General features: G+C 51.1%; 1 protein-coding gene across 1 annotated transcript; it reads left to right on the forward strand.

Moving 5' to 3' along the window:
* The first annotated feature begins 6,389 nt into the window (after positions 1-6,389).
* On the forward strand, positions 6,390-7,331 carry LOC125281053 (olfactory receptor 4D2). The gene has a single exon (XM_048212524.1). The coding sequence runs from the start codon at positions 6,390-6,392 to the stop codon at positions 7,329-7,331; it is 942 nt and encodes a 313-aa protein (XP_048068481.1).
* Positions 7,332-19,693: the final 12,362 nt, after the last annotated feature.

Raw genomic sequence — 19,693 nt, forward strand, 5'->3', positions numbered from 1 at the left:
TGAGCATAAATAGCCAACATGATGCCCACCATTCCTTAATACTTAAATATGCATTTTCTACAAATTTCCTATGATACCGCCATACAGTCATTAACATTAATGCCGTAACAATACATCGCCAGAATCCAATCTTCAGCCTCTATTCAAGTTTTGCCAAATGTCCCAGTAAAGTCGAATGGAAAGAGAATCTGGTTCAAAATCGCATGTTGCGTTTAGTTGTCATTTCTTTTTAGGCTCCTTGAATCTGGAAGAGCTTCTCCTTGAGTTTAGTTATCTTGGAACTTTCGAAAAGATTACAGGCCAGTGATTTTGTAGAACGTCCCTTAATTTGGATTTTTCTGATGTTTCATGGTGATTAGACTCAAGTGATGCATTTCAGTGACTTTTTCAGGGACATCCCAGAAGTCATGCTGTGTTCTTATTGCAACTTATGAGGTGCGAGTGATTTCTCTCTGTCCCGTTACTGTCGTCCCATCACTTTTCACTTGTTAGGCTTCTCATCTCCCTTATCATTTTCTCTTAAAAAATAGTTAATATTTTGTGGGTAGGTACTTTGAGACTTCCAGTTTATTCTTTTGTTTACTTATATCTGTGTGGGCTTGTATTTTCCTTTTTTAAATCAGTCGTTATAATCTATTACTAATTTGCCCCAGATTTGGCCGGTTGGAGTCTTTCCTAGCTGGCTTCTATGTTCTTTTCCTTCTTTGATCACATCCTTTCTTCCTGGCCCAGTGACATGCCCATGCTTATGTTGTATTTCCCTGTTCCAGTTCTGGAATCATGCATTTAAATAGTCCTGCTTCCTTTTGCTGATCAATGGCCTTTAGGAGTCACTATCTTGGTGTTGGGCGTGCTCATTACTATATCCAAGGTCATGAAGATTTACTCTAGTTTTCTTCTAAAAGTTTTATACCTTTAGTTTAGATCTTTGATCCATATTGAGTTAATTTTTGTATATGGTCTGGGGTAGTAGTCTGACTTTTTTCTTTTCCTGTGGATATCCACTTGTCCCGGCACCATTTGTTGAAAAGACTATTTTTTCCCCATTGAAGAGTCTTTTGAAAATCAATTGACCGTAAATGTATGGATTTATTCCTGGACTCTCAATTCTATTCTATATATAGATATATAGATATAGATATAGATATAGATATATATCTTTTCAGTGTTTCTGTAGAGGGATGGGCCCTTGGAGTTCTCCACTCCGCCATTTTCTCTGACATCACTCTATCCTTAATTTACTAACTTATTTAATTCATCTCCCTCTATACAACCAATCTTCCACACTAGTTCCATTTCCTCACTCCACTTGGGCTTTGGTATCACACTGCAGGCCAGCCCCCCACTCAGGCAGCTTTCTTACCCTACCTGTGCTCCGAAACCTCACATCCCAACATCCCCCGCGTGGACACCCTCCTCGTCCTGCTGGGTCTCCAACACCTGATGTCAGACCGCACCTCTGCACGAACACACTTCTCGTCCCTTTGAAGCTTTGACCTCCCACACTGAGCCATCTCCCTGTGGGGACATTCTGTTCATCTTGCTTGGATGTCCACAATGGGCAGCTGCCAGGAGGGAACACCTAGACTCCGACAACCCACATTGGATCCCATCCTGTGGATGCCCTCTTCAGACAATGTTTTTAGTCTATATTCAGAAGTGATTCTCTCAACTCGATTTTCCAATTCCTCTATTATAGTTTTCACGTCTCTGTCAACATATTTTAATTTCTGAGAGCTCTTTTTTGTTCTGTGACTTTCGTCCATTCCGTCCTGTTCTTATTTTATGGCTATTATAACTTCTTGCTTCTCTCGAAGGATGCTAATTATATAAACAGGAGATTTTTTTTTTTAAGTTTTCTTCTGTTTCCCCCATCTGTTTTCTTCTCATTCATTTTTCTGTTTATTTTGTATTTGCTCTTTGTGTTGGTGATCTTCCTCAGACCCCTGGTGAAATTTGTTCAACTGCACTTAAGAGTAAGGCAATACAATGTTAGTTGCTACCTCTACGAGGAGGTAAAGCTTTTAGACTTCACTTCAGGGGTTCAGGTGGGAAGCGGCTATTTGCTGAAGGACCCCCAAGTTAACACATAAAGGTCTACTTTTCTGAAGTTTTTTCTCTAAAGAAAAAAACACTTAATTTCTTTTCTTTGGCCCAGATGTTGGCATTTTGCACTGGGGGACAGTGGGTGATGAGCCTCAGTACTTCTTTGGAGAGAGAGATTCCTACCTGACCTCCCTCTCTCATTTACGTTACTCGCATTTGAGCTTGTGACCTCCGCTATTATGAATTTTCTTATCTAAGAGAAACTTTGCAGCATTGTCAAGATTCTCTTGCCTCTGGCCCATTATGTTCATTCTTGTTCCCAAGTGCTTTGTAAGAACATAGCATTGCTCTTGGGGGCCTACCCAACAGCCATCCCCAACCACTTCTCCCTTGCTTATCCCCTAACCTAGATGTTCACGTTGCCAGAACACTTAAAAGCTAAGAGTACTTACATGTTCAAGTGATCCAGAAATGACAAATAAAACAAAAAATATGTTTGCTGGGGGGCTTCTCAGAAAGATTTTTCCTCCATGATTAAAGGCAAGAGATGCAGGAGAAAGAAACTGCCGCCACCGCTTTCCTCACCTCCAGCCTTTGAATGAGAGTGTGTGAGGACACACACGATGATTGAAGCCATGGAGTCCTTCTTGGCTCATGATGGAAAGACCAAGAGCATCTCAGAATCACTGAAACAGTATCTTGATATCATTGGGCCGTGGGTCCCAGCTGGCTCATTGGCTTTGACTCCCTGGTTTTTCTGAATTACCTTTTTATCCTCCCCTTTCTTTTCTTATCTCCCATCTCCTTTCCCTTCTCCTCTCTTCTCTTCACCTTCCACATCTTTAAGGGTTTTTGAAGCTGGGATGGGATGAGTCAAGGACATAGGTAAAGTTACAGGCCCGTAACTGCCCTCCTTAAGTCTTTTCTGAAACAAGATGGGGTGTGGAGAAACAAAGGAGTGGCTCCCTCTCTGTCTATTCTCCTCACCCTCCCATTTCCCCTCCTACTGTGGCCAGGAAGGCCTTTATCTGTAGGTCACTCTCCTGCTCATGTCCTCCACTGGCTTCTCATGTCCTATAGGATAAAATCTAAAGTCGTTAACTTGGTTTCTCAAAGCTCTCCAGAGTCTGATCCCTGCCTCCTCTCCACCCTCATCCCCCCCGCCCCCCACTTGCCCTGTGCCCTGGCCCTGCTGAGGCACTCGGGGTTCCTGGAGTGTATGCTGTGCCATTTAGTCTCTGGGCCTCTGTCCTTCCTGCCAGAAACATAGCTCTGCCCACATGCATGAGCCACCCCTTTGTTCAAATGTCACCTCCTCTGGGAAGCTTTTCCCCAAACATGGCTAGTGGCTCAGCCCTTTACCCTTTGATCATTCCCTTGATAGAGCTGTTTCCTCTTTGAAGTGAGATATCAAACCAGTGGTATTGGTGATGCTGTGAGAGAGAACTGTCCACGCCCTGTGCCGACAAACTTGAAGTGATTCTCAAACTGGGGTCCCAGGGAAGCAGCATCAGCATCATCTGAAAACTTGTTAGAAATGCAAGTTCTCAGGTGCCACTGAAGACTTACTAAATCAAAATTCCATGTGGGGTTTCTGAGTTTCAACATGCCCTGCAGGTGATTCTCATGCATGCTCCAGTCTCTGAAATGGGTCCCTCCAAAAATCCCAGAAATTTGACTTCTTTTGAAGAGATCTTGTCCTTTCTCATCTTGGCCTCCTAATCCTATATTTCATGAATCTCTACAATTTTCAATGTCCTCGGTAGCGTTTCTGTTTGTTTGTATTTTGCCCTCAAGGCAGACCTTTCCAATAGTGTTTTGAAAGACTTAGCAACTTTTTAACGACTCCCATTGCTCCCTTGCCCCCAGTGGGAATCATTCCAGCTCTGCTTCCTGAGCCCATCCAATAGCTTCTCCCTGAGGATATGCCCTCTTCCCCGGGGTCATGCCCACAAGGGTGCATGTGAGGTGACTGAGGGTCCCCTCACCTGCCAATAGGTCAGCAATAATTTGGCTCTTGAAAACACCTGCTGGTGGGCAGAATAAATAGGCGACAGACTTGACGGTGACTAAAGTGTGAGGAGAGCCTCGGGAAGTAATTCAGGAGGAATGCGCTGTTAAAACAGCGGCTTCAGGTTACGTGTAAAACCCAGCAATTTTAGCAACTGGGCATAGAACTGGCCCTATGAAGTAGGGGCAGGGGATAAGTAACATTATTCAAAAACTCTCCACATAATCAATTACCTAATTTTTAAAAGATCTTATTTATTTATTTGACAGAGAGGGAGAGAGACAGCATAAGCAGGGGGAGCAGCAAGCAGAGGGAGAGGGACAAGCAGGCTCCCCACCGAGCAGGGAGCCCGACATGGGGCTCCAACCCAGGACCCTGGGATCACAACCTGAGCTGAAGGCAGACACTCAAGCTACTGAGCCAATCAGTCATCCCTTAATTACCTAATTGCTACATTAATTTGACAACGTTTATTGAGCACGTGCCACATCAGAGCTGCTGTTCCAAGTTCTGGGGTTACTAAGATATGGAAATTACAATGCAGTTGGTTACAGGAGAAGATGGAACAAATAAATGATGATAAACCTACAACCGAGGTGTTCTTAAAATTTAACTAGAAGCCCAAGAAATGGGAATTAGTTCTGCAGGAGAGAATGGGCGAAACGAGTGCCAGACAGGGTGAGGTCCAAGTGAGTATTTTCTGAGGCAGAGAAGGTAGCTAACAGAATTCTAGGACACAAACATGGAAATGAGCAAATAGGGGGCAGGGTTAAGAAACTACAATCCATTTAAGAACAGTGGTCCTCGGAGGCAGAGATCCTGATTAGAAAGGCAGGCGGAGGCTTTGTTTTGACAGCCCACAGCCCATCTGACACGCCGTGTGAATGCTGTTTGCACATATGCAGGTATGTGTTCCCACTGTAACGGGGTCTACGAAGTGTTTGGCTCCTAAGGACCGCTAGCTACTGTGCGGCACCGTAAGAACTTGAGGGAGGCGTGAGGTCGCACTGAGGAAGGTCTCCAGGACAGCTGTGCGGAAGGTGAGCTGGAGGGAAAGCAAATGGATGTGGGAGATCAGAACAGAAAGATCTCTAGCAGATAAAGGGCTGCACAGGCAGGTGAGAGAGGATGGGAGACTGAGGCCACCCCACCCGAAACCCTGTCCCCCTCCGTCTCTCCTCCTCCATCACCTCCTTCTCCAGCTTTGGTCCGTTCTCTCCCTCCCCTGCTTGCCACCTTCCCATCTCCCCTTCCTTCACCTGCTGTGTTCCTCCCTCTCCCTCCCTCTTCATCTTCCTTTAGTTCTTCATCAATTTCCATTTCTATTCCTGCAACATTTTCCTTTCTTCTCCGCCCTGGGATTCAGTACTGTTTTCTGAAATTGCAGTTCTTCTGGAAGAGCTGAGACTTCTTCAAGCAATATATTCGTCATCTATTACTTAATCTAATGAAAGTCCCCTATCCCTCTGCTACTTGCCTTAGCAAGTAAAGGAACACTTACACTAGCGGGTGGGGAAGACTGGATATCCTAGGCGTCCAACCATGTCCAGGGGCTCCTCGGCAGGGACCTGCATACCCCGTAGCCATTCACCCATCCAGCAGTCAACACCAGGTAATTAAGTACCGACTGTGAGCAAGGATGGGCACAGAGAGACACAAATACATTGTGAAATTGAGACCATATTCCTATAGGATCATATAGGGATGTATTGTGGAGGGAAAACAGATGACATAAAAAGTTCGTTAACATTATGATGTGTTAAATACTGTGTGAAAAGTGACTGGTAGAATATTTTTTTTTGGACTGTAAGAAGGAAGGATGTCTTTAGAGGAGGAGATGAGCCAGAGAGTGATTATCATTTATTTCCAGGTACCATTCTAGAAACTTTGCATGTGTCATTCTACTCAAGCCCTCAGAAAATTCCATAAAGTATTTTTATTCCTAACTTTCAGATAATGAGACAGACCCAGAGAGATTAAGTAAACTTAAACAAGATCAAATCTTAAGGAAACGGAAGACCTGAAATTTAACTGATATTCTGTTGGACTCCAAGTGTCTCCCCACCGCTACATCGCATGGAGTCTTTAAAAAACACGTTGCATATGTCTCTGGATGGCTTTACGATATCTCATGAATGTATATTATAGCACCAACTTGTAAAGTGTCTACAGACAAGGCCATTTAATCAGCACCTAGTGATTCGGTCTACATAGGATGCCCATCATATACACCTGGACAACTCAGCTCTGAGCTCGACACTAGAAATGCACGTTGTAACTTCATGCAGCAATGCCTGTGGCTCAGTTTCCTTGGGTGCATAGAGAAGATGCCATGGAGCCAGGGAACGTCACGTGGGTATCAGAATTTGTCTTCCTGGGACTTTCCCAGACTCCAGAGCTCCAGCTTTTCCTGTTTCCGGTGTTCCTGTTTGTCTACACAACCACTGTCGTGGGAAACCTCCTCATCATGGTCACGGTGACCTCAGACGCCCGGCTCCACACACCCATGTACTTTCTGCTCCGCAATCTGGCTGTCTTAGACCTCTGCTTCTCCTCTGTCACTGCCCCAAAGATGCTGGTAGACTTCCTCTCTGAGAAGAAGACCATCTCCTACCAGGGCTGCATGGCCCAGCTCTTCTTCTTCCACTTTTTGGGAGGCGCCATGGTCTTCTTCCTCTCGGTGATGGCCTATGACCGCCTTGTTGCCATCTCCCGGCCCCTCCACTATGTCACCATCATGAACACTCAGCATTGCGTGGGGCTGGTGGTGGCTAGTTGGGTAGGGGGATTTGTTCACTCCATTGTCCAGCTGGCTCTGATGCTCACATTGCCTTTCTGTGGCCCCAATGTCCTGGACAACTTCTACTGTGATGTCCCACAAGTGCTGAGACTCGCCTGCACTGACAACTCCCTCCTGGAGCCCCTCATGATCTCCAACAGTGGAATGCTGGATGTCATCTGGTTCTTTCTCCTCCTGGCCTCCTACTCAGTCATCCTGGTGATGCTGAGGTCCCACTCTGGGCAGGCGAGGAGGAAGGCAGCTTCCACCTGCACCACCCACATCGTGGTCGTGTCTATGGTTTTCATTCCAAGCATTTACCTCTATGCCCGGCCCTTCACCCCCTTCTCCATGGACAAGGCTGTGTCCATCGGCCACACGGTCATGACCCCCATGCTCAACCCCATGATCTACACCCTGAGGAACCAGGAGGTGCAGGCAGCAGTGAAGAGACTAGGGAGGCGCCGGCTGGTTTGTAAAAGGGAGCGAGAATGAGTAGGTCACTTCTCCTTGGCTTCGTTTTCCATTTGTAAACTGGAGGGAAAGCTACTGTATCTGCTGACTTCATAGCGTGTGGATATGTTGTAGAGGTCATCATAGAAGTGACTGAGTTTTGGGCACCTGGGTGACTCAGTCAGTTAAGCATCTGACTCGATCTCAGCTGAGGTCTTGATCTTAGGGTCATGAGTTCAAGCTCTGTGTTGGTCTCCACTCTGGGCATGGAGCCTATCAGAAAAATAAAATGAGTGATTTTGAAACTAAGCGACTGATTCAGATTTTTAGGCAAAGGGAAAAAGTCGTCTTTGGTGGTCTAGGTTTATGCTGAAGTTCTGAAACTCCTGCTACAATGAGAAGTGTTCTCACGGCTCTGGAAAGCCACACCCTTCTTTTCCTCTTCTCGGTGGATGGTTTCCTCTTGTGAGGAGGCTGTTTCCCCAGTGAGAGCAGTTCTAGTTTATGTGTTTTCCCAGCCACTTTTGGTCGGTGTCCAGAGTGTTAGAGAAAGCACAGGCCTTGACGCCTTAGCCCTCAGCTGGGAGCCCCTGACCTATTTGTTCCCAGAACGGTGACCTTGGAGCAGCTACCTGGCCTCTCTGGAACTCATGGATTCTTCCTCACCACACTGGCATAGAGCAATATCTGTCCCAATCATCTCACAGGTTTGTTGTGAGATTCCAAAACACGTAGAATATTTTATAAACCTTACATAGAACCCAGGCAAGGATTACTGTCATTGTTATCATTCTCCCTGACATCTCTTCTCTCATCAGATAGGTAGTGTTTTGGAAGTGTTTGGTGGCAATTCCTCAGTGCCGTGAGGGAGGCTTGGAGAGGGTGGGGACTGAGCTCCAGAGGGCCATGCAACATGCCCAATAGTGAAACAGAGAACAGGGAGTGAGCATAAATTCAGGGGCATTTCTGCAAGGCTCTAACAACTTACTGCTATCCCTGCCTCCTCACCCCCATTTTCAGACTCCACACTTCTTGCAAATAGAATTGGGAAGATGTGTTCATTTGTTCATTCATGTATTCCTGTAAACATACATTTGGGGCCTGCTGCAGTGTTTTGTGTGTAGACAATGCTCCCTAGCAGTATGCTGATGCTCATTTCTCTTGTCCCCACCCCCTTTCCCTCATCTCCCTCCCTACATTGATTTCTGCCAGTTCAGTCTTTACATCCATGTGGGTTTTCCCCCTGCCTCCAGTTCCTTGGTGTTCCTTGCTTCCTCTCTTCCTGGACCTCATTGCCACACACCCATCATATGTTTCCTTCACTCTCACACTGGGTTTGGGGTCAGGTTGTTCGGCAGAATTGAAAAGAAGTAGGTTATGGTTATATTCGTAAGGGGCTGCAACCCTGGCTACTTTAATAAAAAGAGGAGGTTTAAAGTTCCCCGTGAGGTTGTGGGTTGTGGAAATAAGAAGCTGTCAGGGCAGACACAGCTGGTCTCTCCTCCTTCCCACCCTCCCTCTGTCCTTACGCAGCCATCTTGTATATGACTCAGATGGGAGCCTCAACCCGGAAACCAGACCTTCCCATTCTGCTTTCTTTTCTTTTTTTTTTTTTTAAGATTTTATTTATTTATTTGACAGAGATAGAGACAGCCAGCGAGAGAGGGAACACAAGCAGGGGGAGTGGGAGAGGAAGAAGCAGGCTCCTAGCGGAAGAGCCTGATGTGGGGCTCGATCCCATAACGCCGGGATCACGCCCTGAGCCGAAGGCAGACACTTAAGCGTTGTGCCACCCAGGCGCCCCCCCATTCTGCTTTCTGCAGTCAACTAGCTCAGTGTCTCAGGTTCAAATTCCAAAACCCTACGAGAATAATCTGATGGGCTGAGGTTGGGCCACATGTCCCATGTGGCTGAGGAGATGTGCAGGTCATGTTACATAAGCATGGCCATCGAGGTCCATCCCTCCAGCAGGAATTTTGGGTGAGGGTTGTTCCCAAAGAAGGAGCATGTATGTGGACAGACTCCCTTCCCAGATATGTCTGCCATGAAAGGCACAGACAGGGTACTCCTTAAATGACACCATCCAAGGAACTTGTAATTATTTATGTCTAGACATTCATGTTTTTATTCATCCATTAAACACCATTAAACAAGTATTTATTGAGTGCTTCCAATTTAGTTCTTCTGCCCTACTTGTCCTCTTTATACCCCTAGGCTCTTAGGGTAACTGACTTTGTTTTGGCTGACCCAAGGGAAGAAAGGACGGGACCCTGAGGCAGCAGGGAATCCTGTGAAAACTCATGCGGCTGCAGCAGAGGCTAATCCAGTAGGAACCTCCAGCAGTTGCTGAGGGAGCTGGGCTGGACAGAGAGCCGAAAGCAGGAGAGGAAGCAGCTGGGGCACCAAGGACAATGATGCCTCCCGGAGAGCCACCTACAGCCATGTCTCCCACATCTCATGGATGCAGGGGCATACCAAGGAAAGGGCAGAGTATGCCTGAGCGGGCCATAAGAGGTTCTTTCTCAGTGGAGAATTTAAAACAGTAAAACTGACTAAAGGTGCTTTAATAAGTACCATGCCTGGGCAACTCTGAACTCTATCGGGGCTAAAATTCTCCCTGCCAAGTGGGTTATTCCCACCACCCTGCCCTTCATGAACCTGGAGTGTGTGTGTGTGTGTGTGTGTGTGTGTGTGTGTGTGTGTGTTGTGTGTGAGGTATGGGGGGACCCTGAGAAATTGGGGAAAGAATTAGAACTAGAGAGGGGAGAAGACCAGAGGACTTATGAAGGAGGAGAGTGTGAGCAGCAGAAAGAGAGGATCTCATGCTCTCTCTGATTCTATATTGATGTCAATAAAACAGCAAGGCTGTAGGGTGACCGCTGAGGCAAAGGCCAGGGGGGAAAAGGGAGGCCCTGTCTCCCATGACAGGGAATGTGCCCAGGAAGCCCCTTGCAGCTCTCCCAAGAATGTGGAAATGGGGCGCACAGGCCCCTGGACTTCCCCTACGGAGTGAATTGACAGAGGAGCTACAAGGACCAGGAGACCCACTGCCCTGCAGTGAGAACTCTCATAAGGAAAAGACATCATTTCACCCTCCCCACAAGGAGGTGCTGGGAAGAGGAAGGAAGAAGTGTGAGGAGATAGATAAGTAATAAACGGACAAATAAATAATTTCATGAATAAAAGCTATGAAGGAAAGGCATGGGGTAATGTGACTGGTAAGGTGGGCTGTATTATAAGGTGTGGTTGGGGAAGGATTCTCTGAGGAGAGGATATCTGAGCAAAGATCTGGAAAATGAGGAGCCGGTCAGGCCAAGATGTGGGTGATGGGCAAGCATTCCAGATAGAAGAAATAGCAAGTGCAAAGGTCCTGAGGTAAGCATGAACTTGGTGGCCAAAGGGTAAAAGAAAATAGAGTGTAAGTGGAGTGTGGTGAACAAAGAGGATCTTGGTAGGAGGCGAGCTCTAAGATGTTGTATTAGTTATCTACTACTGCATAACAAGTCAAGCCCAAACCTAGCAGCTTAAAACAAGTAGTCCTATATTGTCTCCCACAAGTTCCATGGGCCAGGAGTTCTGGCAGGCCATGGCAGAGACAACTTATCTCTGCTTCTTGAGCCTCCGCTGGAAGCCTCAAAGGCGAGAGGGTAGAGTCACTTGAGTTTCACTTGCCCGTATGTCTGGCCGTTGATGTCAGTGTTGGCTAGGTGCCCAGGCGGGGCAGTGAACTGGTCTACCACCACGCGGTAGCTGGGTTCCAAGGACGTGTGTCCTGGGACAGACAGCCAGGTGGAAGCTTCGTAGGAGGTAGCCTTTCTACCACTTAGTCTCCGAAGTCACAGAGCATCACTTCTACCACATTCTCTTAGAAGTGAGCCACCCAGTGCAGCCCATATTCAAAGGGGGAAATTAAACTCCGTCTTTTGAATGGGGAATGTCAAAGAATTTGTGGATATGTATTTTTTTTAAGATTATTTATTTATTTATTTATTTGACAGAGAGAGAGACAGCCAGCGAGAGAGGGAACACAAGCAGGGGTAGTGGGAGAGGGAGAAGCAGGCTTCTCAGCGGAGCGGGGATCCATCCCAGGACCCTGGGATCACGCCCTGAGCCGAAGGCAGACGCTCAACGACTGAGCCACCCCAGCGCCCCTGTGGATATATTGTAAGTTACTAGGGATATATAGATAAGAGCCAGTCGAGGAGAGAGTTTCAATTTTATTCTAAATGCAATGAATCTTTGGAAGGTTTGAATGGAGTTTGGGGTGGGAACATGATCTAATTTATACTTTAAAAAGGACATGCTGGCTGCCAGGCACAGAATGAGTTATAGAGGTCAGACCTGGTAGATGGGGTTAAACATTTGACGTGGAGTAAAGAGACCTGGATTCAAGTTCAAGTGCTTGAATTAACTAGCTGTTACCTTGGGCAAGTCTCCTAACATGAGGATATAGGAGTTCCCTTTGGTATATATTGGAACATACCTAGGATTTTTCCTCCTTCAGACCTGCAGCGGGCAATGTCTGTTTCTTGTCCCACCTCCGTTAGATGCCTGTTTTTGCTCACCCCTCCTCACCCTAGTGCCTCGCACAGGACCTGGAATGCGAAGGCTCTCCACAAGTATCTGTTGAAAGAATAAATATTTACAATGCTATTGTAAATATTGGTCCTTGACAACAGACCTCTCTGACCTTCTGGTTCTGGAGTGTATCCACCAACCCGCAAGCCCTCAGCTGTGTCGGAAGGAGGATTGAGGGGACAAGGCTCCATCTCTTTTGGAATGTTCCTGTGCCCATTGTGTATTGGAGTCCACAAGGCCCAACTGCATTCAGAACTGTCATCACTGCCCAGATGGACGTAACTAAAGCTAAGCCCTGTCCTTGCCCAGAGTCCAGCACGGGTGGCAGACTCAGGAAACAGCCCACTCTGGGGCTCTGAGGGCTCAAGGAGGCATTAAATAGTAGCACCTTCGTGCTTGGCTGCTGTGCCTTGCGGGGAAGAACGTTGCCCTTCCTGTGACAGTACCAGAAGACTGCACTGTGGGGTAGGACAGGAAGAGTAAGAGAGAGAGGGGCCCTCACCTAGCACAAAGGCCTGGCTAGTAAGCTTTCCGCCCAGGACACTGGGCGCTGGTTCCAGCCACTTCCCGTGCTGCTGAGGGGCTGGGGCCACCCCCAAGCTCATCACCCCCACCAGAGATGCTGGGGAGGCTGTGACTGGGGGGGTAGGGGTAAGATTTGCACAATCTTTCAAGTCATCGTTTGCTTCTTAAATCTTTTTTTTTTTTTAAGTAGTCTCTACACCCAACGTGGGGCTCGAACTCACAACCCCGAGATCAAGAGTCAGATGCTCTACCCCTGAGCCTTCCAGACACTACTCAAGTCATTGTTGCATTTTTAGAACTCCGAAACTGTAAGTGTCCCAGGCAAGAGACTATTGTGCTCAACAGGGTGTCTACATTTTTACGGGCTTCAGGCATTTATTCTTTTGAGATGTGTCAAGATGCCAGGAGGCCCAAACGATCAGTGTGGGCTCTTGTGGAGAGACTGTTTGGGGTTTTTATCCAGAGCGTGAGGCCAAGAGGACTGAAGGAGGGTGCAGCCCTTCCCCTCAGGCTCTGGGACCCAGCCCCTCCCCTTTTCTGTGCTCCTTCCTGTCTCCCCTTGCCCCAGAGTGCCTTCTATCCCTCGCCCCCCTCCCCAGCTGGGGCAGCCACCACAGCAGCAGGAGAGCCTGGAGAGTATGGTGGGTCGCCAGGGTGGCCTGTCAGACTGCCCTGAGTCCTACTCAGGGGCCACCAGGCCTGCATTTGTGCTCAGGCCCAGGTCACCTTCCCAGGCTGTCACACCTGTGCTCTTGGGAGCTTGGGGGAGAAGGAAGCAGCGTGTCGAGTAAGACCCAGGTTGAGAGCCCCACCCTGGCTCCAAGACCATGACAAGTTTTCGCTCTACCTCACAATAAAACCCAGGTCTCAGGGGCAGCACCTGCCTCACAGGGTTGCAGCGAGGGCTCAGGTGAGCGGAGTAAAGCATGGAGCCCAGGCTGGCAAATGACAAGGACAATAATTCACACCGAGCCAGCTGTCGGCCTCCCTCTGGAGCGGGTACAGTCTGGCCTCAGTTACCCCACAAGCGGCAGTGCCCTGTGGGCCATAGGCCCCACTGAGCCCTCTCACTCACTGCATTGCCGCTTTGTCTGCAAGCCCATAATCCTCCTTCCCCCCGCCCCCAGTCCCTGCCCCTGGGAGTTTCTGGTCCGATGGAGGAGGCGAGGTACAGCTCTCAGAGAATGCCAAGGCAGGAAGGAGGAGAAGGGAAGGGTGCTTGCCCTCAGCTGAGCCCCAAGTCTGGACCCGTGCATCTCTCAAGTGCTCACCAGAGAATGCTCCTGCCTTCTGAACATTCCCCCTCAGTGCCAACTTAACTAGCAGATCAGAGAGGTCAAGTCCTTACTCAAGGCCACAGAGCCAGCGTGGTGCAGGCCAGCTCTCCAGGGCCCCACAGTAAGTTGTTTCCAGCCTCGCTCAGCAGAGTCTTCAGCTCTGGAGCACACACGTGCACACGCATGCACACACACGTGCACACACATGTGCACACGCCCCCGGCCAGTCCAGGCTTCAAGCCCCTCCTCCCTGCAGACCTCAGTGTTCTCCTCATGAGAACAGGGCCCAGGTCCCCACTCCCAGAAACCCCGGGAGCAGGAGCAGGCCCGGCAGGCCGCGAGCCCTGCTCGGCTGCAGCTGTCCCTATGGGGGCCGTTGGAGCTGAGCAGATAAAGAGATCCAATCGGGCCTGTGGCCAGCAGCCCCACCGTGGCTGGAGGACGGTTCTTATGAAAGTGGTTGCAGAATCTTGAGGTTTCGAGATGGCCAGGGGAGGGCAGGCGGGAAGATTCTAGGGTATTGCAGCTAGAAGAAGCCAGGGAGGGAAGGCTCCCTTGTGGTCCAGGGTCTGGGCCTCAACCTGGCAGGGCCAGGCCTACCACAGCATCCGCTCACCCAGAGCTGGCCCGGCCCAGGGAGATCAATGCCGCTGACCAGGGGCACCAGGTCCTAAATGATGAAAAGGCACAAATCCCCTCCCTGGCCCAAGAGCCGTGGCGGGTGAGGTCACAGCACGTGCCTCCGTTCCACAAAGCCTTGTTACGGCTCTACCAGCCCTCGAGCTCGCTGCTGCGGCTACGGTGAGCCCCTCGTGCTCGCTGCTGCTACGGTGAGCGGTGAGCGTTAGAACAGACGCGTACAGACCTACGGGGGGCGGAGCTTCATCAGATCCAACCACAAAACTACATGCATGGTCACAATGGTGTTAAGTGCTATGAAAGGAGCTATAAGAGCAGGAAACAGGAAAACGCAGCCGTCTGAGTCCTGGCCGGTGGGGCTGCGGCAGGAGAGGCTCCCTGTAGGTGGGGCCTGGAGGGTCCGTAGGGATCACCAGGCACAAACGGAGAAGGGCCTTCATGGTTGAAACCCACAGTAGGCGGACACAGGCCTGTTGTAGGAGCTGAAAGCCAGTGGGTTTAGAAGGCAAGGAATAGAGAGGAGATGGAGGCTCGGAGGAGAGGGGAGGGGGCAGGGGGCAGGAACCTGACTGTGTGAGCCCGAGAGCTCCTTTCCTTAAGAGACGCTGTATGGAGGGCCAAGACGAGCCAGCAGAGGGGACGGAATGCTTATGGGACCAGCGGTGCCAAGTGCCCCAGGGCCTCATACTCCCACGGCCACCAGGGAGGGAGGGAGAGCCATTGAGGGGTTGACCCACAGGCACCCCTACCCTTGCTCTGGCCCCCTTTTTCCCAGTCTCCACCAGCCCCATCTCCTCCCGTCACCCCAGGCTGTCTTTTTGGTGGGTCTCAAAAAATCCTTCCCTCCTGTGCGGCTCAGTCCTGGACTCTCATTGTGCCCATTTCCCTTTCAGAGGAAGAGCTCTCCTGCAAGACTCCCCAGCGTCTGAGGTCCAAGCGGGCCACAGCCTGTAAGAGCCTGGCCCATACCCAGCAGCAAGCTCTGGACTCCACAGATGGAGAGAACTCACCCGCGCCTGGCAGGCAGCCCAGCTTCCCAAACACCCAGCCCTGGGGGGCATCCCCCTCTGATATTCTCAGCAAGAGGCCTCCATGCTCAGCTGACTGTCCGTCCTCACATCCCTTAGGCAGTACCCACTCCAACTGCCCCCAGCGCAGGCTCCTGGCCTCGCAGCCTCACACTGGGGATAGTCACGGGGTGCACCTAGTGCCCGCTCAAGCCTCTACATCATCACCATGGCGGTTCCCCAACCCCTGCCACACCCCGCCTACCTGGCCTATCAGGGTCAAGATCCTGGGGGTGCCAGACTGCCACCTGGAGAAGGAAGAGGGGATCCCAGCTCGGTGGGGAAAGGGGCATGTCCTCCTGTCCAGGGTGGAAGGGGGTGTGCACACTCACGGAGTTAAGCCGGTTCACTCATGTTCCACAAACATTTCTGAGCACTGGCCATGGGCGCGGCCAGTGCAAGGTGCTAGGTACACAGCTGTAAACAAGATCAGGCCTGGGGTCCCCAAAGGACTCCGGGCCAGTCCAGGAGTTGGACGTGGTGACACAGTGCGCCTTTGGAATGGCCTAATATGTTCTGAGAAAAGCATCAGTGCTCTGCTGGTATAACCCAGACTGTGTTGGGGGGTGAACAGGAAAGGGATGAAGGAAAGCTTCCTGGAGGAGGTGATTTCTCAGCTGGGTTGTGCAGTTGAGTAGAAGTTTGTCGGGCAAAGGGAACATTACAAAGACCCGGAGGTGAGGCTGAACATTGTGCTTCCAGAAAGCATCAGGGAGATCAAGGCTGGAGTGTAGTGAGCAGGTGGGGAGGGGTGAGTGGAGGCTGGAGAGGTTCTGCAAGGCCAGGAAACATGGAAGGATTTGGGCTGCTGTGCAGACTCTCAGAGACCACGATGCTGCCCACTAGAATCCTGGAAAGGACGAGGCTCATCCCCAGTACAGCCCATAAGCAGCCCTTCCCCACCCCCAGGTGCTCAGAGCCCCATGCTCCCCCTCTGCGCTCTCCCAGGCACCCAAAGTTGGAGTGTGTGAGGAGGGACTTGACGGCCTCCTGACTTGTCTTTTATCAAGGGCAAGTGGAAGGGGCAAAGCACCAGTACAAAGGACACGGCAGAGGACGCGGTCACCTCCGTGCGGGAAAGAAGGGGTGCACTGTCTGTAGGAAATGTAAAAGTCCTAATAACGCAGACAAAGGGTCGGGCTGCTCCTGAAGATCGCCTTGCTTAAGTGATGCTAAGCAGTCACGATGCACGCTGCTCCCCAAAGATGTCTTCTGTCCTCTCAATTCTAAACAATTGCGAGTTACTGTTGCTTTAATAGCAATACACGTAAGCTTCGTAAGCCTGTAAGCCTCGGATGAACGCATCCTTACTCCTTATCCTTTAACAGCACCAAATTCTCCCTGCAGGTTGTGTAGGAGAATTCTCGCTCTGCTCTGCAGGGCACCCTGGGCTGCGTGGTTCAAAGCCACGGTGCTGGCTTTGGCTGCACTTGGCGCCTCCCAACCCCCCTGGGGCTGCATATTCTTGCTTTTATTTATTTATTTCTTAAGATTTTATTTATTCATTTGACAGAGAGACAGAGAGCGCGCACAAGCAGGGGGAGCAGCAGAGGGAGAGGGAGAAGCAGGCTCCCCGCTGAGCAGGAAGGGCTCGATCCCAGGACCCTGGGTCATGACCTGAGCCCAAGGCAGACGCTTAACTGACTGAGCCACCCAGGTGCCCCAGAAATTGATTCTTCTTTTAAAATTTCAAGTTGTTTATTTTAAAACTAAAGAATGAATCAAGAAAACAGAAACTGTTTCCTTTCCTACAGACGGAAACCACAGGTATGTAGGTAGTTCTGCCCCTTTATTTAAAACACAGTTGCTTAATTAAAAAATATTAACCCAATACTCTTTCCCTTTGTATATTTTAATATTTTATTTTTATTTCTTTACTGGTATGATTCCACATACAAACTTTAATAAGAGGACGCCCACACATTTCTTTTCTAACCATTACCTGTTTCGTTTAATGAAGATTACTGGAAATAATTTTGTTGTGTAAAGGAAAGGCTATCAAAAAACAGTCTGCTCCCAGTATCAGATACTCTAGGTTGCCACTGGGCAACACTTAGCCTCAAGGAAAATCTAAAATCCCTTTGCTGAGGTCCCAATGGGCCTCGTGAAAAGCCCCTGGGACGAGTGTTTGGGGCTCAGGGCCCCGGCCCCTACCCCTCTTCTGGTCTCTGGGTGTGTTCCTTCCTGGCCGCAGAAAACAGCACACGTCAAAGCAAACCCCTTTGTGACCCGGCAAGGACCCCCCAGGGCCCAGCCTGCCTCCCAGGGAAGGTCACAGCAGGAGAGGGGTGCAGGTCCCCAAACTGGGGAGCCCCTGGAGGGCTTCTCCCTCTGTCACTGTCAGTCCACCCGGTTTCCAGGGGCCCGGGCCCTGGCAGCTGGAATGCCCACTCTGCTGGGAGGAGGCGGGCCCAGAGAACCGGCATCTGAACAAACCTAACTTAAGAGGCCTCCCTCCCTCCCTCCCTTCCTTCCAGTGCCCTGGCCTGGATGGGCCACGGAGCCCTTATATTCACTGCCTCCTACCTTCACCCTGAAGGTAGTTGCTCCGCTTGTGGGACAGCCTGGAGGGAGCTCGCAGCCTGGAGGGAGCTTGCTACAGGAAGCAACGTGGAGGCCAAACGACAAGGCCTACTCAGCATTACTGAGCGCCTGCTGTGTGCCAGGCACCGCGGTGGCGTTTCACATGGCTTCCCTTCGGGTAGACACAGTCATGGCCTCCATCTGACAGCGAAGAAGCCAGCCCAGGGGTTGAGGAGCTGACCCAAGTGCGCCGTGCTGTGGTTGTCAGAGGGAGCCTTCCTGCAGACTCAGAGAGGCCTGGAAGCAGGGGGCAGGGCTGTGAGAGTGCTTGTCCGTGGAGGGTTGGGCGTCTGGAGCTTAGAGGCAGGGTCCTGCCGGAGGGCAGCACAGCACAGGCTGAAGGGGCAGGACAACCACAGGGTAGACCTAGCTTTTCCTTGGGTCTCCCTGCCTGAAGGTCTGCCTGGCCACGCCCCCTGGGAACCTGCCCTCCCGGGACCACTTGTGCAGGGCTCCTCGGTGGTCCTTTCCCATCTGCTCGCCTCTCATCACCCCCTCCAGCAGTCGATGGGCCAGATCTCCCAGAGACCAGCCAACGCGGCAGGGCTGGGTCTAGGGTCCAGGTTCTGTCTGGAGCTTGTCCCAGGCCACGGCAGCCCACGGCTGTGCCGGACCCTGGAACAGCTCACTACTGCTGAAGAATTAGAGTCCTCTCTGGGGGGAGAGCGGAACTCACTCCGAGTCCTCTTTAGGGGGGATCCTGGAGAGAGGGCAACCTGGGGTACCTACACCCCACCCTGGCCGCCTGTCTTCTGTGGCAACTGGCTCCCTGAGGGCAGGGGAGCTGAGGCACATTTGAGGAGCGCTCTATGATTTTAAAATCTCTCCTTCCCGAGGCTCACTGTCCCCATCTCACAGGCATGGAAGCTGAGGCCCGAGGAGCAGCGTGATGTACCCCAAGCCATTCAGGGGGTCACCAACAGGAGCTCCATGTGCTTTTAGCCACGACCCCGTGACTTTCCGTCTAGGCTGCCTTGTCACGGGAGAGGGGCACCAGCTGAGGAAAGGGAGATAAGATCAGTAGGGCCCAGGCCTTCAACTGGAGCTTGTGAAAGATATTGCTGAAGGGGTGTCTCAAGGGCAACCGCCGCGGCCGGGGCGCAGGGGTGGGAGGTGGGGTACACGGGGGCGCGGAGCAGGTGTGGCTGGGCACCGAGGAAGGGACGGCCTGGAGTAGGAGCAAGGACTGGCAGGCTGTGGGCCGCGGGGGCCGGGACGGGACGGGGTGGGGTGAGGATTCCGGAGCTCAGCAGCAGCCCGCACCTGCTCCGTGGCAGGACTGGGATGGCTGGAGCCGAGGCCCGGAGGCCCAGAGCGGGCGACACCCTGGGAGCGAAGGCGTGGACCTCGAGGGCCTTCTACCCTTCCCATGTGGACACGGAGGCCCAGCCAGGCTCGCACAGGTAGCGACTGAGCCGATCCACACCCAGGCGCCCTGCTTGGGCGCGAGCCTGCCACCGAGGCACACTGAGGAAACCCGGCCAGAGGCACTGAGCCCAGGGCAGCCCTCCGCCTGCGTGGCGGCCTGCTACCATCCCTCTGCCGGCGCTTTCCCTGCGACATCTCACCGGGTCCCCAGTGGCCCCCTGAGGCAGCCCCTTAATTTTCATGACTCAGCCCTGCCTCAGCCAACGCCTGGTCCTCTCCCGCATCTTAGAGATACTGGCAGGGAAAGGAATAAGGAGAGGGGCAGAATCACTGACCTGAAATCATCCATGCACTCAATGCACATTTA

Source organism: Ursus arctos, unplaced genomic scaffold (assembly GCF_023065955.2).
Source record: "Ursus arctos isolate Adak ecotype North America unplaced genomic scaffold, UrsArc2.0 scaffold_24, whole genome shotgun sequence".
NCBI classification, from domain to species: domain Eukaryota; kingdom Metazoa; phylum Chordata; class Mammalia; order Carnivora; family Ursidae; genus Ursus; species Ursus arctos.